The sequence below is a fragment of the Dermochelys coriacea genome, chromosome 20, assembly GCF_009764565.3.
Source record: "Dermochelys coriacea isolate rDerCor1 chromosome 20, rDerCor1.pri.v4, whole genome shotgun sequence".
NCBI classification, from domain to species: domain Eukaryota; kingdom Metazoa; phylum Chordata; order Testudines; family Dermochelyidae; genus Dermochelys; species Dermochelys coriacea.
Window position 1 is genome coordinate 14355097 of NC_050087.2, and position 26467 is coordinate 14381563.

General features: G+C 54.0%; 2 protein-coding genes across 4 annotated transcripts in view; one reads left to right on the forward strand and one right to left on the reverse strand.

Annotated features, from left to right (window-relative positions):
* The window catches only part of TECR (trans-2,3-enoyl-CoA reductase), a 47459-nt gene extending 33008 nt beyond the window's left edge, over nt 1-14451 (forward strand). For 2 of the 3 annotated variants that reach the window (XM_038378708.2, XM_038378707.2), the window contains exons 3-13: nt 3332-3383; nt 4272-4316; nt 4820-4923; nt 5007-5122; nt 5782-5887; nt 6044-6116; nt 7708-7751; nt 8114-8171; nt 9171-9259; nt 11790-11835; nt 12980-14451. In XM_038378708.2, coding sequence (XP_038234636.1) covers nt 3332-3383; nt 4272-4316; nt 4820-4923; nt 5007-5122; nt 5782-5887; nt 6044-6116; nt 7708-7751; nt 8114-8171; nt 9171-9259; nt 11790-11835; nt 12980-13107 — 861 coding nt within the window. In that variant the 3' untranslated portion in view covers nt 13108-14451. Of the gene's footprint in view, nt 1-610; nt 752-3331; nt 3384-4271; nt 4317-4819; nt 4924-5006; nt 5123-5781; nt 5888-6043; nt 6117-7707; nt 7752-8113; nt 8172-9170; nt 9260-11789; nt 11836-12979 lie in introns of all 3 variants that reach the window. The other variant, XM_038378706.2, reaches the window with a different exon arrangement.
* Nucleotides 14452-16741: 2290 nt separating this feature from the next.
* NDUFB7 (NADH:ubiquinone oxidoreductase subunit B7) lies at nt 16742-19053 on the reverse strand. The gene is made up of 3 exons (XM_038379273.2): nt 18823-19053; nt 17768-17936; nt 16742-16917 (listed from the first exon to the last, which is right to left on the reverse strand). Exons 1-3 carry the CDS (start codon nt 18932-18934, stop codon nt 16830-16832), a joined length of 369 nt encoding a protein of 122 aa, XP_038235201.1. The 5' UTR covers nt 18935-19053; the 3' UTR covers nt 16742-16829.
* Between the last annotated feature and the right edge of the window lie 7414 nt (nt 19054-26467).

Below are 26467 nucleotides of genomic sequence, written 5' to 3' on the forward strand. Positions count from 1 at the left end.
GAAAGGCATTTAGTTCTGATCTGAAGCCATCAAGAGATAAACCATGATTTGAGGACTTCAATAGCTCAGACATAGGTGAGGTTTTTCGTAGGAGTGGGTGGGTGAGATTCTGTGGCCCGCGCTGTGCAGGAGGTCGGACTAGATGATCAGAATGGTCCCTTCTGACCTTAGTATCTATGAATCTATGGACTATCCACCACGCCCCTTGGGAGTTTGTTTCAATGCCCCCCTACAGTGTTTAAAGTAAAATGGTGCCTCCTTTCTAATGTGAGTTTGTCTGGCTATAGCTTCCAGCTGTGGATTCTTGTTCTGTCTCATGCCGCTTGCTGGTCAGCTAGCTGGGACCTGCTGCAAAAGCAGACTTGCCTCACCTCATATTTAATTTTTTTTAAAAAGGGCAGAAAATTTATTTAAGACAAACCAATAAAACTTCTCTATTTCAGAGCATTTCTATCCCTCCTAGAGAAGCGAAAAAGGGCACAACCCTGGTGCTTTCCCTTTAACCTGTCAGATACTGCCACCTTCCGAACTGTCAGGCTGTTGGGGAAGGTGGGGGTCTCTCATGTATTACTGTTTTCACATGTATTCTGTTTGTTTGGATTCCTTTGAGTTACCCTGGCTGGCTGGAGAGCTTTTTTCCGGCGGGAGCCTGGTCTCCCCACTGTGGGAGTGGCTGTCAGCTGTTGTAGACACCCTACACCAGCACCTGCTTGGATTAGCTGCGTTTGCAGTGGGCACAACCTCCTTACATGTAAGTGTCTGGTCCTGTGGTGATTCCCAGAACACCCTTTAGCCCGCCACAGTCAGCATTTTGGGATCCGCCCAGGGAGGACACTGGGACTGAAGGTGGGAGGGGTCCTAGGGGAACAGAAGGTTCCCAGGAGCAGTGTGTGAAAGCTGTCACTCTCAGTGAGAGAAACAGGAGGAACCAGCACGAGGAGCAGCAGAGTGCTGATCTGTGACCAGCTTCACCCAGCTGCTGACATGCTGTGTACACAGTAATACTCAGCACTGCCTCGCATTAGACCCATTGGTGAGCGGGGCGTGGACTCCATGCCTGCCAGGATCAGGCCCAGAGCTAATGTGGGAGAACAACCCTTCCCTTTGAAACCATTTTCCTAACTCAGCATCTTGCAAACCCTGACAGAAGCTGTGCTTCAACCTTTGTACAAGGACTATCAGAGCAATGGCCCAGTTTGTCCGGTATCTCAGCTGCTTCAGAGAATGGAGCAGGAAACATCCCAGTGGAATTATTTGCCCTTGAAAGAGGTTCCTTCCTTAGCCCTGTGAGTTGGTGCTGACAGCTATTAGATGTGCTACGATAGCAGCGAGAGGCCTGCTGTATTAATTTAGATGGAATAAAGGGGCCCAAAGAGTCAAAGGTGTTAACATGACCAGTCATTGTCCCAGCATTAAACAATGTTACACAAGGGGTGGGGTTTGGCAGAGACTTCAGCCTGCATAGTACTATGGCAAACATGCCATTAACAATCCTTTTAACGTGGTATTAAAGATAGAGAAAAGAGGGAAAAACAGTTAAAGCATTTAAAATGTAAAGTAATAAGCTAGGCTTTCATTTCGACAGCGTCCCTTGTTCCCTTCCCCTTTAGTGGGATAAAGTTTTTAGAAGGAAAAACCCTCTTGTCAGACAGTCTCTTAGATGGTATCAAAATGGTGATAACTCTCCTTTGGGGGGGAAAAGAGAAGAAGTGAGTTAAGAATGAGCTGGAGCTGTTGGTAAAGCCTGATCTCATTTCCTTGTCACCAAAACAAGACCAACACGAAAAAGGGGAGAGAAAAGAACAGCAAAGAGAGAAAATGCAGCTTCAGTTTCTGGGATTGGCTCTCACTTGCCGCATCACTTCTGGAGAAACACGGGCCCAGCAGATGGTCTGATTAGCCTCTCTAAGACCTGGCAAACTTGTACCAGCATCGGGCAGTTATGGGCATTGTGTTTAGTTGCCTCTCTCTGATCACAGACTCATAGTTGTGTTGCCTAATAAGCAGTTGTGGCCAGCTAAGCCAGACTCTTATTAGATAGAAGGCAAAAGAAGTGAGAGAGGAAAGAGAAGAAATAAGGTGGGGAGGGGGGACAAAGGGTCACATCCCAAGTGGTATTTGGGATTCAGCCAGAGCTGATGGAGTTGGCATTGAAGTTGGGAGATGGTGCGGTTGGCAGCTCACTCAATAGCCAATGTTTTCTCCCCAAAATCTTTTTTTGAGGACCCCAAGGGAAATGGTGGGTGGAATAGCTCAGCTCCTCGTTATTTTGTCCACTGGTTAGACTTGATTGGTTCACTGAATTCTGGTCCCCCTCTTTTCGTGTTTCAGGCATGATTTAAATGGTCCTTGAGTTACCTCGGGAGGCCTTTTTGTTTGGATAACTCAGTGTGTGTCTTTTGCACCTTTTCCAATCAGCATACATTGTTATAGGTTATTGTGACATCTTATGAACTTACGCTGCCTTTTAGAGAGGAGCTCCCAGTTAAGGTACACTTGTAGGCCCAGTTATTACAACAGGCCCCACCTGAGATCAGGGCCCCATTGTGCTGTGTGCTACACAAACACAGAGGGAGAGAGAATCCCTGCCCCAAAGAGCTTCCAGTCTAAGTAAACAAGATAGGTTGAGTGAGGAGGAAATGAGCACAGAGAGGGTAACTGACTGCCCAAGGTCACATGGCACGTCAGTAGCAGAGCTGGGAGTTGAACCCAGGTGGCCTGTGTTCCTACCCTGTTCACTAGCTTGTGCTGCCTGTACCACGCTGCAGCTGGAGGAGAGCTTGTGTATCTGTTTTCTATTTACAGAAGCCCAAAGCATCAGGGCACCTCCCAGCCACCTCCCTGGGGAGCAGTTTGCCTGGCTGCTGCCACTGGAATCCTTCTAAGGTTTTATTGCTTGCTTTGGTCTGGCGGCCAGGTCAAGCTCTTTCCAGCTTGTGCACCATGGTCCAAACTGTTAACCGCATTCTGATCATGGAATCTCTATTCCTGGGCCAGTGCGAGGCTCATGGAGAGCCTGGCTCGACCTTTGAAGCTTGCTGGGCATTTGTGGCACTGGCAGCAAAGAGAGAAAACTATGAAATAGCTAGTTGTATCGGCAAGCTCCAGAGGCAAACACAGGGACCTCAGTGCTGCGCTGTCTCTTTGATCAGAGCCCTGAAGGTCAAGCAGAACCTTGGCAGAGTTCACTGAGTCTCTTCCCAGACCCCAGGTGTAAGGTTATGGGGGCTGGGAAGTCTGTAGCCAAGCTCCTGCTGATGTCCATGGCAGGGGATCAGACCCTCACTCTGTGCCCCTGGGTCTGTGGTCACTTCTGTCTGCTTCTCTGCAGGTGGAGCCCAATGCCACGATCGCCGAGATCAAGAACCTCTTCACCAAGTCCCGTACGTATAGAGTGAGCTCGCTTGTGTCGGCCCTGCACCCCCACTTCATCAGATTCCCCACTGCCCCCGTGGGACTGTCCCCACCGAGCGCTGAGTGCCCTGCAGCATTGGGCCTTTGCACCTGAGCTGCCCGTGCAATGGGCGTACGGAGGGGGCCATTTCTTGAGGCAGCTGAGCACAGATAGATCTTGTGGCTCTCCTGACCTCGCTCCTAGCTAGTTCTGTCTATTCATCCCGTTGGGCCCAGGCCTGGCCTGTGCAGCGGTGGAACAGGCCGTGCTATATGCCCCACGAGCTCAGGAAGGTATTGAGTATTTGGAGTGGTAAGGGGGAGCGTAAGAAAAAACAGAAGCCGCCACTTCTCCTGAAAAGTTTTGTTCAGTCAAAAATCCAATTTTCCTCCAACAGCCAGTTTATGATGGCAGACTTTGACCAGCTTCCACGTGGGTGATGAGAAACTCTGCAGCTTGCAGCGTTCGTAGTGCGCCCATCACCACAGCGTCTAGGCCCTGAGATCGCTGAGTGAAATTTCTCCTGTGCAGCGGGCCAGCACAAAGTGTAGGCAATGCTGGTGTCCCACAGGAGTCCTCAAAATGGGGCATAGCGGGTGCCTGGGCCTTGTACTGGCTGGGGGGGCATCACCCTGGCATTTCAGTGCTTGGGCAATGGGCTTGGTGACCCATCAACAGCGGGAGCCACCAAGGCAGGAGCCAGCCTGTCGCCTTCTGCCCTTAGCAAGGTGCCTGAAGGCCCAGCTCAGCCTCCTGCGTCTCTGCGTGGGTGGACTTATCTCCATAAGAGCAGCGTGGTTTGGTGCTGATCAGTTTGCACAGTCAGGGATTTGGAGCCACAGGGGTGATGCCATTGTCTCTGCTTTTCTCTCCACAGATCCCCAGTGGTACCCAGCCCGACAGTCCCTCCGCCTTGACCCCAGTAAGTTAGAGCGACATGTGGGTTCTGACAGCTGTCGCTGTGTCTGTTCTCAGGCACACCTCTCTGCTGCTGCTGATCGTGCGCCCCATGGGTGGGGAAAGGTCCCGAGGGGAACACGAGCCACAGGGGCCTGTGGGGCAGGTGCTGACGCTGTTCCAAAGGGTGAGAGATCTGATTTGACCACCAAAGGACTAGGGCTCTAGGAAGACCCAGACTTCTGGGGAAGGGCCCCGTGGGCTTCCCAGCTTGTATGCAGGGGAGCGCGAACCTCCAGGATCAGAGTGTTCTGCCCTGCAGCAGGGGCTTCGGTCCATTCTCCACATGGCTTTTCATGTGGGTGGCGCTGTGCTGCAGCAAGCAGGAGAGCACGGCCGTGTTTCAGGGGGCTGGGATCACTCGGGCACGTTGCCATGGAACCGATGCTAGGGTAACATATTGCATCGGCGTCCTGGTTGGACCCCCTCCCCCCCATTGTCCTCTCTGAGTCTCCACTCTCCTTCCAGAGGGGAAGTCCCTGAAGGATGAGGACGTGCTACAGAACCTGCCGGTGGGCACCACAGCCACACTGTACTTCCGGGACCTGGGTGCGCAGATCAGCTGGGTGACGGTGAGCAGTGACACAGGTCTGCCTGAGAGAGCCCCCCCGCCCATAGGCACCCCCCTGTGCTCACAGCACGCTCTGCCTTTCAGGTCTTCCTCACTGAGTACGCTGGACCCCTGCTTATCTACCTGCTCTTCTACTTCCGAGTGCCCTTCATCTATGGCCCCAAGTATGACTTCACCTCCAGCAAGCACTCGGTCGTGCAGTGAGTACCGGCCGGGGGCCCGTCACTGCATCTGCTTAGCCTGCGCTGGAGCTGTGCCCTGGGATCTGGGCCTTCTCCTGAGCTGTTGGGGGCAGAGACTCTGTAGAAAACCTGAGCCCTAGGAAAACAAACAGATGGGACATGCATCCCACTCCTGGAGGGGCCCTGCCTCCCAGGCCAGGCCTGCAGCCCCAGATTGGCCTCCTCTCCAGAGTGGGATGAGGGGGGAAGAGAAAATCTCACCCCTACAGGGATGCAGTGCCCGTTGGATTCCCTGCCGGCCTCTTCAGGCAGTCTGGGATCTGGCCATCATTGCAGCCACTGGATATTAGCACATGGACAGGCCTCGGAGAGGGACTTAGGGACTGGCGAGTGCTCTGAGCTGTTGCACTGGAAAGTCAGTTGATTCCTGGCAGGAGGGAACAGTTTAGGACCCCCAGAGCATCTCCTTGTGGCTCATCAAGGGTGGTCTGCTTTAGGCTCCAGCACGGCCCCCGTCCAGCTGTGCTGGGGAGGAGCCTTCGGGGGAGCTGGCAGGTGCTCTCAGTTGGGACGCAGGGGACTTGCCAGCTCAGAAGAATTCCATAATGGGGAACGTACCCCCAGCCCATATCCCAGTGGCACTGGTACCCACTAGCACCCTTGTGCCTCCCTTCCAGCCTAGCCTGCATCTGCCACTCGTTCCACTACATCAAGCGCCTGCTGGAGACCCTCTTTGTCCATCGGTTCTCCCATGGGACGATGCCCTTGCGTAACATCTTCAAGGTGAGCGGGATGGAGGGGCGGGGCAGGGGAAGTGAAGTGAAGGATGTGCAGGGCCTGCCAGCTGGGGGGCTAGGGCAGTGGTTGCTTGGGGGATCCCTTTGACTTGTCTCGTTAGTGGAGCCTGTATTAAAAGAGCATTTCCTGATTTGTCTCTAGAACTGCACCTACTACTGGGGCTTTGCAGCCTGGATGGCGTATTACATCAACCACCCACTGTACACCCCGCCAAGTAAGTGACCCCTAGTCGCTCTCTGTGCCCTAGAGGGTGCTATGCGATTCCAGCCCTTCTCTCTGACAGACTGATCGCCTGAGGGGCTGTCCTTCCTTTTCCGCTGCCTTGCTTCAGCCCCCCCAATTCCATGAGAGGTGTGTGGGTTTCCCACATGGCAGTGTGTCTGTGTGGCATGTGAAAACACTGGGATCCTACCCACCGTGCACCATGCTTTTGTTGATACAACCGTGTGGTCACGAGGCGCTGGCACAAGCAGCCGAGTGTGACCACATGCTGCAGAGATAGTTGTGTTAGCAGCACTGTGCTGGCAGACCTGTCCCTGGCACAGCTTCTTAGCGTAGCCAAGATCTTAGAGGCATTGGGAAAGTCCAGGCTTCAGGCTAGTCTGGCATATGTCTCTACAGGATTTAGTGGTGACTCGGAGGAGTGGGTTGGGAGCACAGTCAGCCCTGAATGGAGGGACCTGCATTGCTAACACAGGGGTTTTCTCCCAAATGTGCTAATTAAATAGTTGTGCGTTACAGCAAACACAGCCCAAGCCAGGATAAATGGCTGGTAGCTGAACTCAGCTTGGAAATAGCGTGCAAACATTTAACAAGGAGGGTAACTATCCCTTGGAACGACTCGCTCAGCGGCACGTGGAGACTTCAAATCTTGGACGAGTTTCTCAAAGCTCCGCTTTAGCTCGGCCACAAGTTCTGGACCAGGTGTTGGTGCAGAGGGGAGGGTCTCTGGCCTGGGTTAGGCAGGGGTCAGTCTGAATGGGCAGAACAGTTCCTCCTGGCCTGAAATCTGATGCCAGTTTTAAACAAACGGGTGAAAAATTGCTTCCCTCTCAGTCTCGTTTCCTTGACATCTCTAGTCATAAACTGCCTAGCTCCTCAGCTGTCCCCAAAGCCCCCCACCCGATGATCAGACCTGATTTGCTAGTGTAAAAAACAAGCAGCAGCCAGCGTTTTGTTTAATTAAAGGCCTTTTGTCCCTTCCTGCATCGTAAAGGGTTAAAAACCCAAATGAACAAGCTCAAACTCTCCTGCTTTGCATGTCACGTTCCATTGAACCTTCCTTCACTCCTGCAGCAGCCCGTGACCTGGATTTCTTCTCTTCATCTCCATGCACTGATGAGTGTGTGGTCCGGCTGCTCCCCCGCCCCGGCGTCTTGTACCATACCCCCTGCCCAGCGACTTCACCCCCCTTTGCTTGCTCAGGTCCATTACTCTAGCTGGCTCTGACCCTGGAAGAAGAGGGCCCCCTGGGACTGCACTGCCCTCACTCTTAGAGAGGGGGGTGAGCAGGGAAGGTCGCCGTGCTGCCTGGCTCTGGATATGCACCGCCCCTAGGGGTGTTAATCTGGTAACTTTCATAGGCAATTAACAGATCCACCCTTGCTATGAATTTTTGTTTCTTTCGGAGCCATTATTGCAGTAGGGCCTATGTGCTCCCCCTGCTGATCGTGTGCTAGCACGTTCCCTACGCAGACACCAGGCTCTGACCCTGTAAACGCATCCCTAGCGCCCCGTGATGCGAGTGCTCTTCTCCCCCCCACCCCCCGTGCCAGGCTAACCTCTGCTCTTCCTCTCCCCCACAGCCTACGGAGATGAGCAGGTGAAGCTGGCGCTCATTCTATTCCTGGTAAGAGCCGCCGGTGGTGGCGGGGAGGGGAGCAGGGAAGGAGGCTGCTCAGCTGGGCTTGGGCAGGAGTACCAAGAGGGGTACTCTCAGGGTGTGCAAAGGTATGGGAGGGAATGAGGGTGACAGAGTGTGGGACTGGGGAGAGGGAGGGATGAGGGTGCCAGGAGGCTGGGTGGTGGGTGGCACAGCTCTGTGCTGCCACTGCAAGAATGCTGCCAGGCCAATGCCCTTCCAGGCCCATGCCCCTCTGAGCTGATGAGGGATGCTGCCACTGCAAGGGGGGTTGAACCCCCAGGCCAGGGAGAGGGAAGGGGGTTGCTGGGACCCAGGGCACTGATCGCTCCTCTGCTTCTCCCCCCAAGTTCTGCCAGCTGGGGAACTTCTCCATTCACATTGCTCTGCGGAACCTGCGGCCAGCGGGTGAGTGGGGGCAGGGCCCCACTGGCCCTCCCAGGGCCTCAGTCGTTCAGGGGTGACAGGGCAAGGATGGTCAGTCCGAGGTAGCCTGAGGGTGGGGGTAGAGCCTTCTTGTATCCCTGGCTGAGGTATGGGGATTGGGAGTGCACTCTGGGTCCGGGGCGTAGTCTGAGTGAAAATCCATCCCCCCATGCCCCTGGCTCCTGTTCACAGCGGGTTCTCGTCCTTGCTCTCTGTCCTCCCAGCTCCCCAGGGTCTTGCTGAATGTTTAATGTAAGAAACACAGGAGAAAACCCCATTTTCCTTAGGCCCCCTGTAAACATCCTCAGAGACAGAGATGGGCAGCGATAGGCAAGTTTCTCTCTAAACCCCCACCACTTTCCCGGGTTGCAGAGGACACCTGCCCTCCCAGTGCAGATGCCTCCATCTGGACGCTGGTGGCTCCAGTGACTGGTTCATAGCAGTGTCTGAACAGCCTGGCTGGCAGATCCTCGGTCTCCAGGCACAAGCACCGTGGAGGCCTCGGCCCCTCTGGGCAGGACGTGGCATCCTGACCGGGATGTGGCTGTCCCAGATCTGTGTAGTCCCAGCAGCCGAGGAGGGGGTGGAGGAACTCTCTGAATGAGTCCTGGCGAGCCTGGCACACTGCCTCTTTACTGCCCCATCAGCCCCATGTGTCAGATACACCCTGATGGTGCCCTGTGCAGCAGAGCGGGGATGGGGGAACATGCTGTTGCCTCGGGCTCCAGTGGGCTGCAGGAAGCACTGGCCTGTGTGTGACTGGAGATCTGACACCTGACCCCGAGGTCCTGCAGCAGCATCTCCCTGGAGAACGGTCTGACAGGGCAGTCTCCCCAGTGCCTACCTGGCTGCTGCTCAGAGCAGCACCCCCTGCCTGTGTGTTCCCCCGGAAAGCTGATGCCATTCCCTGGGGGTGGGGCTGGGGGGTTACTGCTCATGTGAAATAAATACATGCTGGATTTCTGCTTCTCTCCCTCCCAGGCTCCAAGACCAGGAAGATCCCATACCCCACTAAGAACCCCTTCACGTGGCTTTTCCTGCTAGTGTCATGTCCTAATTATACCTATGAGGTGAGACCCCCCCCCCCCCGCACCAGTCCCCCTGCCTGCAGCAAACTGGTGGGCTCCCTGAGCCGAGGGCTGCCTGGCACTAGCCCCCCCGACCCACAGATCTTGTTTCTGGTCTCACTGGAAGCATCTCCATGAGCTGCAGCTGCCTCCCTGAGACAGGTGGCTAGAAAGTGACCTTCTACCTGCTGTTAATTAATAACGAGCTTGTGTCACTGTTCACCCCAGAAATGCAACCGTCTCTGGGGTGGAACTCACCAGTGGCTTAACAGCCACACAGCTGAGCCCATTAGGGAGAATACCCTTGTCTAACTGAAACGGCAGGGGGAATTCAGAAGGTGGTAGGACTTGAATTTGGACGGGAAACCGGGAGTTAACAGCCCTGCTTCTGGGAAAAGTGCCAGTGATAAGCAATAGCTGGGACCTTGCTTTCACTCGACACAGCACCCCTGGTGCTATGCTAAGACATCGGGGTCAGCCCTGACTGAGAAGGGAGAGTGCCTCCTACTCAACTTCCCACCCCACTCCCTGTCAGACAGCCCCCCCAGTGCCACAGCAGGGTCAGCCCTGACTGAGAAGGGAGAACACCCCCTGGCTGAGCTCCCGACTCTGCTCCCTGCAGGACAGCGCCCCCTTGTGCTGTACTGGAGTCAGCTCTGACTGAGAGAGCAGAGCACCCCCTGCTGAACTCCCCACCCCACTGCCTGCAGGACAGTGCCCCTATTAAATCAGCAGCCGCCATTAGCATGCACCTGTGCTCTGCCTGGCCCAGCCCTGCATAGCTCCTGGAGCTGCTGAGGTGAAATGGCAGCAAATGCCCAGCTTGGCATCACCAACAAAGCCTCAGTCCTGAAGCCAGCTCCAACTTGGCAGTTTTCAGAGCAGCAGCCGTGTTAGTCTGTATTCACAAAAAAGAAAAGGAGGACTTGTGGCACCTTAGAAACTAACAAATTTATTTGAGCATAAGCTTTCGTGAGCTACAGCTCACTTCACCGAATGCATCCCATGAAGTGAGCTGTAGCTCACGAAAGCTTATGCTCAAATTCGTTAGTCTCTAAGGTGCCACAAGTCCTCCTTTTCTACTTGGCAGTGTGAGTGTGATGTTCACAAGGGGTTTGGGTGTTCAGGGGCTGTACCTCCAGCCAAGTCTAGGCTCCCAGACCCTGGCAGAGCTGGGTTCGGGGGGGCGGAATTTGACCATCATGACTCCTAAAGTTGGGCATGAGTTAGTTCTCCAGGCGCCATCCTCAATGGCTCTGCTTCCCGAGAGCTCGTCCCTTTGCGGGAGTGCCACTCACCTGCCAGGAAGGGACCTTTCCCTGCCCAGGCTGGCAGCCGCCTTGCATGTGCCCAGCCACCCCTTCCTCCAACTCAGCTGCTGCCAGGACTGGGGACTCCCCATTGCTGGGGAGACCAGGTCCCCCTGCTGCCCTGATCTCAGCTTGAGGAGCGCCCTGCCTCCCCTGATGCCTGGTGTAGGTGCGGGGGTGAAATTCCCCCTGCCAGTCCCATCATCCCCAGCACCCTTATTCCTGCCCTAGCCTCTCCCTCCCCATGGGGGCACAGGGTGGGGGAAAAGATTTCCCCTGGGAACTGGCCCCTTTGATTCCACTTTCCTTCCAACCCCTGGGCATTAGGTCACCCCTCCGGGGGGCACCCACACCCCCAGCGCTGGACAGCCCCTCCCCAGGAGAGTGAGATTGCTCCTGCCATTTGAGTCCACATTAAGGAAGGCGCGGCAGACTCCGCACAGAGAATGCAGTTGATGCAGGCGTGGTGGGTCTGTGCCCATTCGGAGGGAGCACTTCACCGGCTGGGCCAGAGTCCCTGCTTCCCACTGCCACCTACGCTCTGGGCACACGGCTTGGGGCACTATGGGTTAATAATGTGTGGTGGCTGGGGGCCTTGCTCTGTGTCACAGGGTCTGCAGCTCCTGCTCACAACAGCCCTACGCTAGCTGGGATAGCAGGGGACTGGGTTGGGCTCGAGGGGCACTGGCAGAGATGGGGGGAGAAGCCCAGGGCAGGGCAGCAGGTGGGCACTAGAATGGGGTTGCCAGCATTAAGTGCATGCCTAGCTGGTGAAGTCCTGCTTGGCCAAGGCAGCAGGCTGTGAGGTGCCCTGCTGGAGCCCAGGATGTGCCCCCACCCAGAGGCCAGTCCATCTTCCCACGGGTCATTCTCCCTGCCCATGAAGGCGTCAGAGCTGGGGCCTGGCAGGGGCGTTTTGCATGGAGGCGAGTGCAGGGAGTCTTAGCGGCCAGCGTTAGCAGGCCGCTTCCCCATGTACCAGGGTTTGTATTGCGCAGCTCAGTTGTCTCTCTTCCCCTCCCCCCCCCCCGGGTCAGGAACATTAAAAGTTCTGATGTGGGCTGGTCAGCTGACTGCAAATGGCTCAGTGAACTTGAATGAGTGCCCCCTTTCTATGAGTGAGCGCCCCTTGCCAAGGCCTGGCCTCCCCTGTGGCCATGTGGGGGGAGGCTTCTGCCCAACCTCTGGCTTCCTAGCACTAACTGCAGCTGCTTCTCTTCCAGGTGGGCTCCTGGATTGGCTTCGCCATCATGACCCAGTGTCTCCCAGGTGAGCGCGGTGTGGGGGAAGGAGCCAGGGCACAGAGATGCCACATTGTTTCCCCACAATGTCTGGGGGGCACAGGCCAGGCGGGTCTTGCCTTCTTGCTGCCAGAGCCACCCATCCTTGTTCTGTGGGAACAATAAGCCCCTATGTGGCCAGCAATAGGGCTCCCAGCATGTCACAGAGATCATCTCCCTCTGCCTCAGTTTCCCCCTGCAAAAGGCAGGTCAAGGGACCCCTCTGAGGAGTCGTCGTAGACGGGGAATAGAATCCAGGAATCCTGATTCCCAGCCCTGTCCCCTTGACCACACCCAGTGGGTGTCGGCCCAGTTCCTGGCTGGCAGGATGAGCTGGGTTCATAGCCCGCCTCCGTAGGCTTCCTGCGCTCGAGGCTCGTCCTGGGGCCCAGCACTGAGGGACCGGCCCCGGTCTGCAGGGAGTAGGCGAAGCAAAGACTGCAGCGTGAGCTGCCCTGCAGCCCAGGCTCTTGGATGATTTGCCCTGCTGGGAGCTGCTTTCCCTGGAATCCGCTGGCTGCCTTTTCTCAGGAGTGGCACTGCCCAGGGGCCTCCAGCCCATCAGGCGGGAGCCCCCTGCTGCTCCCTTGGGGAAATGCAGGCACCACATCTTGTCAGCATCTGGTTCTTAGTCCCTTTGGTGGGAGGAGGAGGGGAGCCAGGGGTGGGGGCTGGCCCAAGGGGGCAGCTCTCATTTTAGGTCTGAGCCGAACCAGAGCCAAGCCCAAGTGGGTCGAGTTGTTTTTCCAACTTGACCTAACCTGACCCTTCCCACTGAACCTGAGTCCGTGTCGCTGCTGCCTCCGGCCAGGACGCAGAGAGGCTGACTCTCAGCTGGGCCCAGGGCACCATGACTGTGTACCGGGGTCCTGCCAGCCCCTGCTACAGTGTGAGAGGCGCCATGACTCCTCGGTGCCCGCACAGCACAGGGAGGTGGCGGTGGCCGACAGGAGCAGGGCATACAGTTGTGCCAACCCCCCTGGCAAGGGGAGAGCAGACCTGCAAAGTCCTGTTTTACCTACCCAACCTCTGGAGTTGGGTCCCCTCGGGACTGTAGGGTGGGGGTGATGCTGGGGGGGCCAAGGGAGTGCCCTTCCCCCCCGATTCCTCACCACTTTCCTCTCTGCCCACAGTGGCCCTGTTCTCTCTGGTCGGCTTCATCCAAATGACCATTTGGGCGAAGGGGAAGCACCGCAGCTACCTGAAGGAGTTCCGGGACTACCCACCCCTGCGCTCGCCTATCGTCCCCTTCCTGCTCTGAGCTGCTAGGGGCTGCTGGGGTTTTGTGTATTGGTGCAGTCCAGGGAGGAGCCCACCCCCCACGGAGGTCTCTGCACCCCTCATCTGGCCAGCTGGCACAGGGCTCGGGGGAAGCTGTGCAAACTCTCACCCAACTCCTCGCTGCTGGGGTTTCTGCAGCTGCCCCTGTGCTCCCTTGGGGGCTGGCCCCACCTCCCCAGGAAAGCCAACACCCAAGCCCTGCTCAGAGCCAGTTCCTATGCTCTCCTCCAGCTGCACCATGCACCCAGCGTCTGGGGCCCAGATCTTCAGCCCTGCCTAACTGGAAACTAACCCAGGGAGAAGCTGGAGCTGCCTCTGGCTGGATGCAGCCACTCAGAGCTGTGGCCTGGAGGAAGGACTCTGGCCTAACCTCAGGCATCTAACCCTGGCCCCAGGCACCTGCCAATGCAGCCTGATCCCAGAGGAGCTGAGCGCTCGTGCCCCCAGTGGAGCTGGTGGGCGTGGCAGGTGCTCAGCCCCCCTGGAGACCAGGCCCCTTCTCCAGGTATCAGCTCAGGATCATAGGTGCCTCACTTCAGGCTCCTGAGCAGGAAGACAACTCCTTTCCTGGGTCGCATCTCCATGGCAAGGCCTCGGGGGTGAGTGCTGGGCTGGGGCTTGGGCCCTGTTCAGCACTCCTCTCCTTCGAAAGCTGCCAGGGGGCTGCTGCAAGACACGGCTGGGCTCTGGCTTCTATCCTGCACCCCAGGCTGATGGAAAGAGGGCAGGATGGTAGCTGGGCTGGCAGGGTCTGGTCAGTCCCCCAGCCCCAGCCCACCTTTCCCCTGTGCCCCGCTGGCCCAGGTGTTAAGGGCATCAGGCCTGGAGCAGGCCCCCTGGGCAGCGAGTTTACAGATCAGTCTGTTTAGAATGATGCTCTAGGGTCTCATGCTGGGACAAGCCAGAGTCAGGACTAAGGCAGGGTGGTAGGTGGGGGTGGTGTGGGGCAGAACTGAGCCAGGAGTGGGGTGACAAGAGAAAAGGGAAGGGTAACAGCACTACTGTGTAGGGAAAGCAAGGGGTAGCAGGTCAGGATTGAGGGGCACTGGCAGGGCTGCAGGGGCAGGGCTGGGGGGGGAGGAGCTCAGATGGCAGCTGCTTGACTCAAGCCAGCACCGTTAATTGTAAGCACAGTAAAGTGTTTTCTTTTGTACCATTCTTCTATTTCCATCCTTCCCCGTGCCGCTGAGCGGCCGCCCTGGCCCACAGTCCCCGGCTGTAGCTCAGGCCTGGCTCTGCCGGGATCGCAGGGGCTAGAGCAGGCTATTCTAATAAAGATGTGGGGTGAAGCCATTCAGCTCTCTCCTGCACTGGCTCCTTGGCAGCTGCTGTCTCCTTTGCTCTTACTCCGTGTGACTGCTGGGGAGCGAGGGGTGGCCCTAAAGAGCTGGTCTTTCCCTGCCCTGTGGGCTTGGTGCATGTTGGACAAGGCACAGGCCCCTGGGGGGAAGGTTGGGCTAAGTAATCCATCACTGGAAGGCACTGGGGTCCCCAGGAGATAAACCAATGGGGCAAGTGGTCAGGGAGGGCAGAGACTGGCCATGGGCCAGGCTCTTCCTCTCTGAATGGCTACACCTGGAGCTCTGAGTCTCTAAGGGGGCTGCACCTAGGACAGGGGCCTCCCTGGGTACCACCACACCTTCCACTGTGGCATGAATGCATCATGGCCCCTGTGCCCAGGATTCCTTGCTATGAGCCAGGCTCGCTTCCTTGGGCCGCTGTTTTGTCTCATCGTGGCTCTGATTTAGGCAGCTGAACTAATCTCTTAGCCCCAGCTAGCGCCTCCCCCCCCCGAGCAGCAACCACTACACAAGTAGGACTGAGAACGGCCCTGCCCTAGCACAGGAGCTGCAATGAGCCTTTGCCAAAGCAGGTGTCTGGGATCATTCTCCCTGTCCAAGTCACAGCAATAAACCAAGCCAGCCCCTGTCCAGCCATGTCTTATTGCTCCCCCCACCTCTACAGAGGGGATCAGCTGGGCTCTAGGCATAGGTGGGGTTGCTCTCTGCACAGCCACTCCCCTGTCACTGAACAGCAGGCACTGCACCCTGCTTAAGGGCCAGGTGCAACCATGGCTGGTGCCCCCCATGTCTCCCTTCCCCCTGCACCTAGCCCTGCAGCACAGCTGGGGAGGGGCAGCTCTGGCTTCTTTGTGCACAACAGCAGCAGCAACAGAGACTAGGCACCTGGGCTGAAGCAAGACTAGCTCTGCCCTCTGCTGCTGGCAGACATTTCTCCAAGGCCATGGCAGGGGCAGGGAAGCAAGAAAATAGTCCCACGGGCAGGTGCAGCACACCCTAGGCTCTCCAGAGCAGCTCACAGCATACTGCCCCCACATGCCCTCGAGGGGCAAGGGAAGCTGAGCTCGGAGTGTGACAAATCCACCCCCCCGTGTCAGAGCTGTGCCAACCTAACCCCCGCTGTGGACACAGCTAGCGTGACTGTCACTTAGCGAGATGGGTGCCATAAAACCCTTCCCTGGCTTTAGCGCATGTCGACACTACAGGAGCTGTGCCATGGCATCGTGTGCAGTGTAGACATGGCCTCAGTGCAAAGGTTCCCCACACGGAAAGCAGGGAGCGAGTCTGAGCAGGCTCCGAGTCACGGGTAGATTCCCAGCACTGGCTGCCAGGGCAGGAACTGAGCCAAGCACCTGTGGGAGCTGGAACTCACAGCAAAGAGCATGCGTGTGTCTGGTGCTGTCTGAGCCCAGCAGAGCTCGTCAGTGCTGAGACAGCCAGAGGGTGCTTTACATGTGTCCCAACCACACACTCTCCAACCCTGGGAGGGAGCAGAGCATCACCCCCTCACCGAGGGGAGAGGGGGTGGGGGTAGCCCAGGGACTCCTGACTCTAGTCACTGGACCCTATCCCCCTCCCAGAGCAGGAACAGAACCCAGGAGCAGTGTTCCCTCTAATTTTTATGTCCATGTGCAGAATGAATTTTGTTATGTGCACCAATATGGAGGTGACGTGTGACACATCACCTTCATATTGGTGCACATAAAATTAATGTGGGGGTGGGGCCGAACACTTTGGAGTATGGGAGGGGGCTCAGGGCTGGGGCAGAGGGTTGGGGGGGGTGAGGGCTTCGGGGTGCAGGCTGTCCCCAGACTAAGGTGGGGAGAGAGGACTCCCCTCAGCCCTCTCTTGCCACAGCAGCTCGGGGCAGGGCTGGGCCGGGCTAAGGGAGGGGCGCCTCTCCCCTGGCCACGGCAAGTCCAGGGCAGGTCCGCTGGAGCAGCGGGGCAGGGTGCCTCGCCCCAGGCAGGTCTGTGCTGGGGCCGGCGAGGAGGAGCACCTCTCCCCACCACAGAGCGCAGAGGCTCAGGGCTTTAACAGGCAGCTGCGTGGCCACGCAGCTTAATGGGAACGTAGCCCAGGAGTCCTGACTCTTCCCACTCTAACCACTCGGAAATGCCACTGCTCTCTGGTCCCCATAACTTCAGGTCCAAATCTGAAGAAGCTCCGAAGTTGGTCCAGTAACAGAGATTACCTCAGTCACTCTGGCTTCCCCATCCCTACCAGCACCTGCAGTTATGGGGCATTACGGCCTCAGTGCGATACGCACTCAGATCCTGCCCACCCCACTCCAGTCACCATTCCAGATCCAGATGCAGACGAGCCATTATTTATTCCCTTACATATGACACAAGTAGAGGATTCCTCCAGCCTCTCACACGGATGGGGACATGGGGCTTTGCTACGCTCTAGCTGCCTCCTGCTCCAGCCTCTTCTTCCTCGCCAGCAAGCGCCGCTCCCGCTCAAATTCCTTCATACGCATCACGTAGCTGGGGGGAGAGGAGACACCAGTCGGGGGGGGGTCCACGTGCATCTCCATTAGGAGCAAGCCCCTGCCCTGGCATGCTGTACCCCACGCTGCAGGGGTCAGGCTGGCACACTCTGCATTAGGTACAGGCAGAGCTGTTTGACTGTCCCACTTGCCGGGGGGAGGGGGAGGGCTCACTGAAATTAGGTTCACTGCTTTAAACCAATCCCTGTGATCTCTGGCCTCTCCACAATCCTTTGCCCCATATCTTCCACCTCCAGATCCCTCCTCCAACTGACAATCCCCACGGTGACACAGCCAGGCCAACCACGTTCCAGGTAGTACCCCTCCCTTCACTCCCTGGGGTCCCCAGGCCCAGGGCTTGACCCTCTGTGGGAAGGGCCTTACACACGTGTTTCATCACCATCCTGCAGGGTTAGCCATGAGTGGGGCCCGGGGAATCAGCAATGGCCCAGAATGCTGCATTCCGAGATGGCTTCCGCAAAGAGGGAGGGAGGGGACAGTTTAGTTCTGTGCTAAAGCCCTGCTGTAGCTGGTTACTGGGGACCATCAGCACATTCTTAGGCTTAAATACCCTACGTGGGAAGGGCAGGTGCCGATCACACCTAGCTCTGGCAGCACCTTTCATCAGTAGATCTCAAAATACCGTGCAAAGGAGGTCAGTTTGCCCCAGGTCACCCAGCACGCCAATGGCAGAGCTGGGAATAGAACCCTGGTCTCCTTTGTGCTTTCTCCACTAGGCCATGGTGCCGCTCTCTACCCCTAGGGCTGCTGCCCCCAGCTCGGCAGCCCTGGGATTGGAGTAGCCTGTGGATGGTGCCAGGAGCGCCCCAGCACAGGTGGCCTCGTACTCAAGGTGCTCGCAGTAGTCCCAGTTGTGCCGCTCGTGCTGGCAGGCCAGGAAGTTGGGGAAGTTGTCGCGCTTGCACTTCATCAGCTTGATGAGGTAGTGGGCGCAGTAGTCGCGCTGATCCAGGGGCAGCTGAGCGTCATTCATCTGCGGCTGCGTCGCTACCATCGCTGCGGGGGACAGACAGGAGGGGCAGAGGTGAGGCTGGGAGCAGGAGGTGGGAACTGAACCTGGGACCTCCAGAGCTAAAAACAAGGCTCCGTAGCGGGGACCATAACAGCTGCATCCTACATGGATCGGGCACAGAGCGGGACTCTGAACACCCTATCCATGAGCCCTTCTGATGAAGCCCCACGGGGAAACTGAGGCACAGGGAGACGCAGCAACTTGTCCAGGCTCACAGAGGGAGAGCTAGGGATACACGTCGGGAGTCTTTGGCTCCAAGCTCTCTCCCTCCATTTCAATTACATGTATTATTATTTATACTGGTCTCAGGATCGATGCCGCTACACAGGACGGGGTTCGGCTGCCCTCTGCTCTGCAAAGACCTGGGGTTTACACGGTTCCTTTCAGCGCAGAGCACGGGCTGACCCCTTGCCACAGACAGTTCGGACGCTCCCCCGGTGCTGCAACGTGGCCACCTCTGGGGCGGGACAAGGCAGCTGTTAAACAAGGGGTGAAGGGGAAGCCGCTGACTCCACAGGCTCAATGGCACCAGCCTCCACCGCCGCACGTTGCCAGCAAAGAGCCCAGCGGGAGGCTCCCGCCCCCAAAACGTTAAGGCCCTAAACTGGTGACATCGGCTCCCTTCTCCTGTGCCCCATGCCCAGGGCCAGTGCAGGCCTGACCCCCACGGGCTAGTCCCCGCTCCAACGCCTCGCCCCGGGGTCCCTGAGCCTCCCAGCCCAACCCGCGCCCCTGCCCCTGGGGGCTCACCCCGGCCCCGCCCCCCCAGGCTCCCGGGCCGATGCGATGGGGGGGGGTCTGAGCCCCCCCCCGGGGAAGGCGGGGCCAGTGGTGAAGGGGCGGGGCCAGGCCGCCGTGCCCCGGGCTCACCCCGCTCCTTGCGCTCCGCGAAGCCCAGCCCCGGGTCGAAGCTCGGCATGCGGAGCGGGTCCGGCTCCACCTCCTCGCCGCCCACGTAGCGCCGGGCCAGGTGCGCCCCCATGCCCGCCTCGGTCACCTCGGGGCCGCGCCGCGCCGCCCCGGAAGCACTTCCCCCACACCCGGAACCGGACGTGAAGGGCCGGCTCCTCCCCCAGTACCAGCGAGATCACCGGGCAGTTCCTAGAGAGGGGGCAGGATTTCCGGTTTCTGGCCTATGTCGTCGTGGGGGCGGGCCCTCCGTTCGCCCCGCCTCTTTTCCCATGGGGACCCCCCCCCCGCTCCTGCTCCTGCCCCTCCCTCCGGCGCGTGGGTCCCCCGGAGGGTGTGCGCCCGTTCGCCAGGAGCAGGGACACCTCAGCCAATCACCACCCTTCTGCTGGGGGAAATTTGCATGTAACATTCTATTGGCTGCCACAGCTCCTGGGGTAGGACATGGGCCTCCTGGTGGGTGAGGCCCAAGGGGGCCTGTTCGCCAGCCCCGCCCCCGGCTGGGCGAAAGCCTCCGCCAGTGTCCGCCTGCTGCCCGTGCTGGGACCCCCTCATTGTCTGTGTATGTACAGCCCCTAGCACGACCGCAGTGCAGCTAATAAATAATGTACAGCGCCTAGCACAACGGGGCCGTACCGTAATACACCTAATAAATGTGTGGCCCCAGATTGGCTGGGTACATGTCACCTCAGGACGGGGTGCAGAGACAAAGTTTCTTGACACCTTAAATGACAGCTTCTTGGAGCAGCTAGTCCTGGGCCCCACAAGAGGGGAGACAATTCTTGATTTAGTTCTAAATGGAGCAGAGGATCTGGTCCAAGAGGTGAATATAGCTGAACCACTGGTAATACTGACCAAAATATAATAAAATTGAACATCCCTGTGGCGGGGAAAACACTGTAGCAGCCCACCACGGTAGCATTTAATTTCAGAAAGGGGAACTACACAAAAATGAGGAAGCTAGTTAAACAGAAGTTAAAAGGTATAGTGCCAAAAGTGAAATCCCTGCAAGCTGCATGGAAACTTTTTAAAGACACCATAATAGAGGCTCAACTTAAATGTATACCCCCAAATTAAAAACCATAGTAAAAGGACCAAAAAAGTGCCACTGTGGCTGAACAGCAAAGTAAAAGAAGCAATTAGAGGCAAAAGAGCAACCTTTAAAAAGTGGAAGTTAAATCCTATTGAGGAAAATAGAAAGGAGCATAAACTGTCCATAACATAAGAACGGCAATATTGGGTCAGACCAAAGGTCCATCTAGCCCAGTATCCTGTCTTCTGACAGTGGCCAATGCCAGGTGCCCCAGAGGGAATGAACAGAATAGGTCATCATCAAGTGATCTGTCTCCTGTCGCTCATTCCCAGCTTCTGGCAAAGGCTAGAGGCTAGGGACACCATTCCTGCCCATCCTAGCTAATAGCCATTGATGGACCTATCCTCCATGAATTTATCTAGTTCTTTTTTGAACCCTGTTATAGTCTTGGTCTTCACAGCATCATCTGGCAAGGAGTTCCACAGGTTGACTGTGTGTTGTGTGAAGAAATATTTCCTTTTGTTTGTTTTCAACCTGTTGCCTATTAATTTCATTTGGTGGCCTTTAGTTCTCGTGTTATGAGAAGGAGTAAATAACGCTTCCTTATTTAAAATCATGACTGGGGTGGAGAATATAGACCTCAATCATGTCCCCCCTTAATTGTCTCTTTTCCAAGCTGAAACGGCCCATTCTTATTAATCTCTCCTCATATGGTAGCCTACCATACCCCTAATCATTTTTATTGCCCTTTTCTGAACCTTTTACAATTGCAATATATCTTTTTTGAGATGGGGCAACCACATCTACACACAGTATTCAAGATGTGGATGTACCATGGATTTATATAGAGCTAATATATTTTTTGTCTTATTATCTACCCCTTTCTTAATAATTCCTAACATTCTGTTCGCTCTGGCAAGTGAAATGTAAAAATATAATTAAGAAGGCCAAAAAATAATTTGAAGAACAGCTAGCCAAAACTCAAAAAATAACAGCAATTTTTTTTTAAGTACATCAGAAGCAGGAAGCCTGCTAAACCACCAGTGGAGCCGCTTGATGATTGAGATGCTAAAGGAGCACTCAAGGTCGATAAGGCCATTGCGGAGAAACTAAATGAATTCTTTGCATCGGTCTTCACGGCTGAGAATTTGAGGGAGATTCCCAAACCCAAGCCCTTCTTTTTAGTGACAAATCTGAGGAGCTGTCCCAGATTGAGATGCCATTAGAGGAGGTTGTGATGGGTTGGGTCACAGAAACCCCTTTGGGAACTGCCACCTCATGTGCTAAGACTACCTCTAAGCCCGTTTTCCCTGGCAGCTTGGCACTTCAGTGCCCTGTCTGGTTGAGCCAGACACACTAGCCTGCTACAAACACAGACCCACGTCTGAACCATGTCCCCCAAAAGCTGCAGGCTTAACTGAAAACAGCTTAAGAACTGCGCCTGTCTCCAGCACTCAGATGCCCAACTCCCAACGGGATCCACAGCACTCAGATACCCAACTCCCAACGGGGTCCAAACCCCAAATAAAAACATTTTACCCTGTATAAAGCTTATGCAGGGTAAACTCATAAATTGTTTGCCATCTATAACTCTGATAGAGAGATATGCACAGCTGTTTCCCCCCCCCACCCCCGCCCCAGGTATTAATACCTACTCTGGGTTAATTAATAAGTAAAAAGTGATTTTATTAAATACAAAAAGTAGGATTTAAGTGGTTCCAAGTAATAACAGACAGAACAAAGTGAATTACCAAGCAAAATAAAATAAAACACTCCCTAATACAGTAAGAAGGTGATTACAGATGAAATCTCACCCTCAGAGATGTTCCAATACGTTTCTTTTACAATCTAGCCTCCTTCTAGTCTGGGTCAAGCTGTGATTACTGTCCTTTGTTCCAATTTCTTTCAGGTATGCTTTGGGGGTGGAGAAGCTATCTCTTGAGCCAGCTGAAGACAAAATGGAGGGGTCTCCCAAGGCTTTATATAGTTTCTCCTGGTGGGTCTTAACTCCTCCCTCCCCCTGTGTAGAATCCCTTCTACAAGATGGAGTTTTGGAGTCATATGGGCAGGTCACATGTCCATGCATGACTTAGTTCTCTACAGGAATGTTCCCAGGAAAGCTCAGATGTGGATTGGTGTCTATCAAGGTCCATAGTTTACCAAATACTTTCATTTACTTGAATAATCCCCTCACACTATGTTGATCAAATTTGCCTTAGGTGCTTTCTACAGCAAACAATACAAGATAGAGCCAACACTCATAACTTCAGATATAAAAATGATACGTGCATATGAATAGGATGAATACACGCAGAAGAACACAACCTTTGCAAAGATATGTTACATGGCATATCTGGCATAAAACATATTCCAGTTATGTCATATTTACACTCATAAGCATATTTCTATAAAGCATTATGGGGTGCAACGTCACAGAGGTTTTGGATCAAACTGATAAATTAAACAGTAATAAGTCACAAGGACCAGATGATATTCACCAAAAAGCTCTGAAGGAACTCAAATGTGAAATTGCATAACTAATACCTGTGGTATGTATCCTATCTTTTAAATCAGCTTCTGTACCACATGACTGGAGGATAGCTAATATGATGCCAATTTTTAAAAAAGACTCCAGAGGCGATCCTGGTAATTACAGGCTAGTAAGCCTGACTTCAGTACTGGGCAAACTGGTAGAAACTATAGTAAAGAACAGAATTAGTAGACACATAGATGAACACGATTTGTAGGGGGAATAGTCAACATGGTTTTTGTAAATGGAAATCATGCCTTACCGATCTACTGGAATTCTTTGAGGGAGTCAACATGCATGTGCATGAGAGGGATCCAGTGGATATAGTGTTCTTGGATTTTCAGAAAGCCCTTGACAAGGTCCCTCAGCAAAGGCTCTTAAGCAAAGTAAGTTGTTATGGAATAAGAGGGAAGATCCTCTCATGGGTCTGTAACTGGTTAAAAGATATAAAACAAAGGGTAGGAATAAATGGTCAGCTCTCAGAATGGAGAGAGGTAAATAGTGGTCTCTCCCAGGGGTCTGTAAGGGTCCATTTCTCTGAAAACATCAACTCAATGTGCAGGGGCAGTCAAAAACTAATAAAATGTTGGGAATCATTAAGAAAGAGATAGATAATAATAAGATAGAAAATATCATATTGCCTCTATATAAATCGATAGTATGCCCACATCTTGAATATTGCATGCAGATGATGTCGCTCCATACCAAAAAAGATATATTGGAATTGGAAAAGGTACAGAAAAGGGTTACAAAAATGATTAGGGGTATGGAACTGCTTCCATATGAGGAGAGATTAATAAGACTGGGCCTTTTCATCTTGGAAAAGAGACGACTAAGGGGAAATATGATTGAAGTCTATAAAATCATGACTGATATGGAGAAAATAAATAAGGAAATGTTATTTACTCCTTCTCATAACACGAGAACTAAAGGTCACCAAATGAAATTAATAGGCAACAGGTTGAAAACAAACAAAAGGAAGTATTTCTTCACACAACACACAGTCAACCTGTGGAACTCCTTGCCAGAGGATGTTGTGAAGGCCAAGACTATAACAGGGTTAAAAAAAGAACTAAATAAATTCGTGGAGGATAGGTCCATCAATAGCCAGGATGGGCAGGGAATGGTGTCCCTAGCTTCTATTTGTCAGAATGGGCATCGGGAATGGATCACTTGATGATGACCTGTTCTGTTCATTCCCTCTTGGGCACCTGGCATTGGCCACTGTCAGAAGACAGGATACTGGACTATATGGACCTTTAGTCTGATCCAGCATGGCCATTCTTATGTTCTTATGTACTAAATAACGTACAGTGCCCTGCACCACGGGGCCCTTGGTCTGCCATAATGCCCCTAATTACTAACATACAGCACCTACCACCATGGGGCCCTGGGTGCTACCATAATACACCTATGTGGTGCTCTGTGCCTCAGGGGAAGACCCTGCACCCCCATGTTTATCCTTATAAAATGATTGTGTGGTATCCTATGCAAAGTTTGTCATGTCGAGTGTCTTCGGAAGGCTCATGATGCACTGAGCATGGTTGTTACAGTGATGTTATAGGTTCTAATTTCATGTATATAGGTCTGAGGCTGAAAATGTGTCCTCATGGTTTAAAACAAACCCAGGCAAAACTCTCCAGGAGCAGAGGGGCAGCTCACATCTCATCAGGGCATGGATGGACAAACCCAGCCCAGCCTCACAGGAACAAAGGACACTGGCCTAGGCAGCAACAAAAGATCTGTTGGACTCTTGAGTGAGTCACCCCCCTTCCCTTGGTCAGTTTGGGACTGCGATGAGGTAATGCTCACCTGTCTCTGAAGGCAGAGGGAGCGGGGGCAGGCAAAACCAAGAGGGAAGAAAGAACATGATAAAAGGGAGAGACGTTTGCAATGCTCTCTGTCTCTCTTCCACCTCCATCTACAGATACCACACCAAACGACTGAAGCGCTGATCAAAGGGGAGAGCCTGGCTGAAGGGCAACCAGCCAGCCTGTGGTGAGAAGCATCTAAGTTTGTAAGGGCAGCAAAAGTGTTAAGAGCAGCTTAGAATGCGTTTTGCTTTTATTTCATTTGACCAAATCTGACTTGTTATGCTTTGGCTTCTAATCACTTAAAATCTACCTTTATAGTTAATAAATTTGTTTGTTTATTCTACCTGAAGCAGTGCATTTGGTTTGAAGTGTGTCAGAGGCTCCTCTTGGGATAACAAGCCTGGTACATCTCAATTTCTGTGTTAAACTGATGAACTCATATAAGCTTGCAGCATCCAGTGGGCATAATTGGACACTGCAAGACGGAGGTTCCTAGGGTTGTGTTTGGGACTGGAGATATTGGCTAGTGCCATTCGGTTGCACAATCCAAGCAGCGGCTGGCCCAAAGTGCTCACTCACGTAGCTGGGAGCAGCTTACATGCCAGAGGCTGTGTGTGAACAGCCCTGGAGTGGGGAGAGGGGGTAAGGCTGGCTTACCCCCTTAGCAGAGGGGGTAAGGCTGGCTCCCAGAGTCAAGGATTGGAGTGACCTAGCAGATCACCGGTCCAGATAACACCAGGGGAACATCACAACCTAATAATTAATGTACAGTGCCTAGCACTACAGGGCCCTGGGCACTACCGTAATACAGCTAATAAATAACATGCGGGGCCTAGCGCTATGGAGCCCTGGGCTCTACCATAATACAGCTAATAAATAATATGCGGGGCCTAGCGCTATGGGATTTTTGGGCCAGGGTTGAGGCTTCTAGGTACTGTTTGTGGAAAAATGTCTTTGTGCATTGAAACGCAGCCATCTCGGATCCCATTTCTGAGGCAACCACACAGCGCCCTCTCGTGCCATGCGTGGGCATTGGCATCTGAGTTAACTAGACAAAACCTCACCCCCATTAAGTCATCTGTGTTGCCCCCTCCCCCAGCACCCCGCCTGTTCTTGGGAAATTGTAGATCTTTAGACCCAGCCTTGTGGGATCTGATGAGCTCTCAGTCCAAGGTGGGGTGGCTACAGGCCTTTTACCAGTTCGCATCCCCCTTTGCCCCCCACCCCCCTGCAATCCTGCTGAGAATATCCCAGTGCCCACACTTCAGGCCTGGCTTCTAATGAGCTGCACTTGTTTTGTAAAACAGGAGCTTACGCAAACCAGGGTCTCCCCTCCACTGGAGCGTGGTTGCTGCAGCTGGTGGGGTTTCTATTCTGGTCCCTGTGGGTGTGTGTGCCACCTGCCAGGGGCTCTCAGACAGAGGAACCTTTAAAGCTCAGAACCGGTGAGGATGTGGTAATATTTGAGACCTATAAACTTTGTAATATAGTTTGGGAGAAAGAATTTTACCCAGAGGATGGAAGAAAGGTGTGATCTGTAAATTACCAAAGAAAGGCAACTACTTGGTGTGTGATAACTGGCCAGAAATAACATTATTTTCAGTACATGGAAAAGTGTTTAGTAGTGTACTATTGGATGGAATGAAATTGGTCACATATGAAAAACTCTGTAATAAGCATGCAGGTTTTAGACTGAAAAGAGTGTGTGTGGAGCCCAAAGATTTGCCCTGAGATGACTGATAGAGAAAGGGCTTGCTTGGCAGAGAAAATTAGTCTTGATTTTCACAGAGTCCATCAAAATGTTTGACTGCATTCATCCAGAATTGCAATGGAAGATCTTGCAACAATATGGCTTCCTAGAAAGACAGTATCCCTGGTTAAGATGCTGTACAAAAGGTAAAATGCTACGTAAGGACAGAAAGTGGGGAGACTGATGGAGCTGATTATCATTGCTGGAGCGCAGCACGGTTGCATCTCTTCACCCCTTCTTTTCGGCGTGATGATAGATTACGTGATGTGAAAGCGAAACACAGCATCAAAGGAAGATACAGGAGTTATGTCAAGCAGAGGAAAACTTCAAGATCTCAATTTTGTTCCATTGGACACAGATGATGACGCTATAGGATAGATCCTCACCAAAGTCAAACATAAGACCACCAAAGTAGGATTAAGAATTAGCCGAAGGAAAACAAAAGTTGTGCTAGTTGAAAGAGGAACCAGCAATGATGG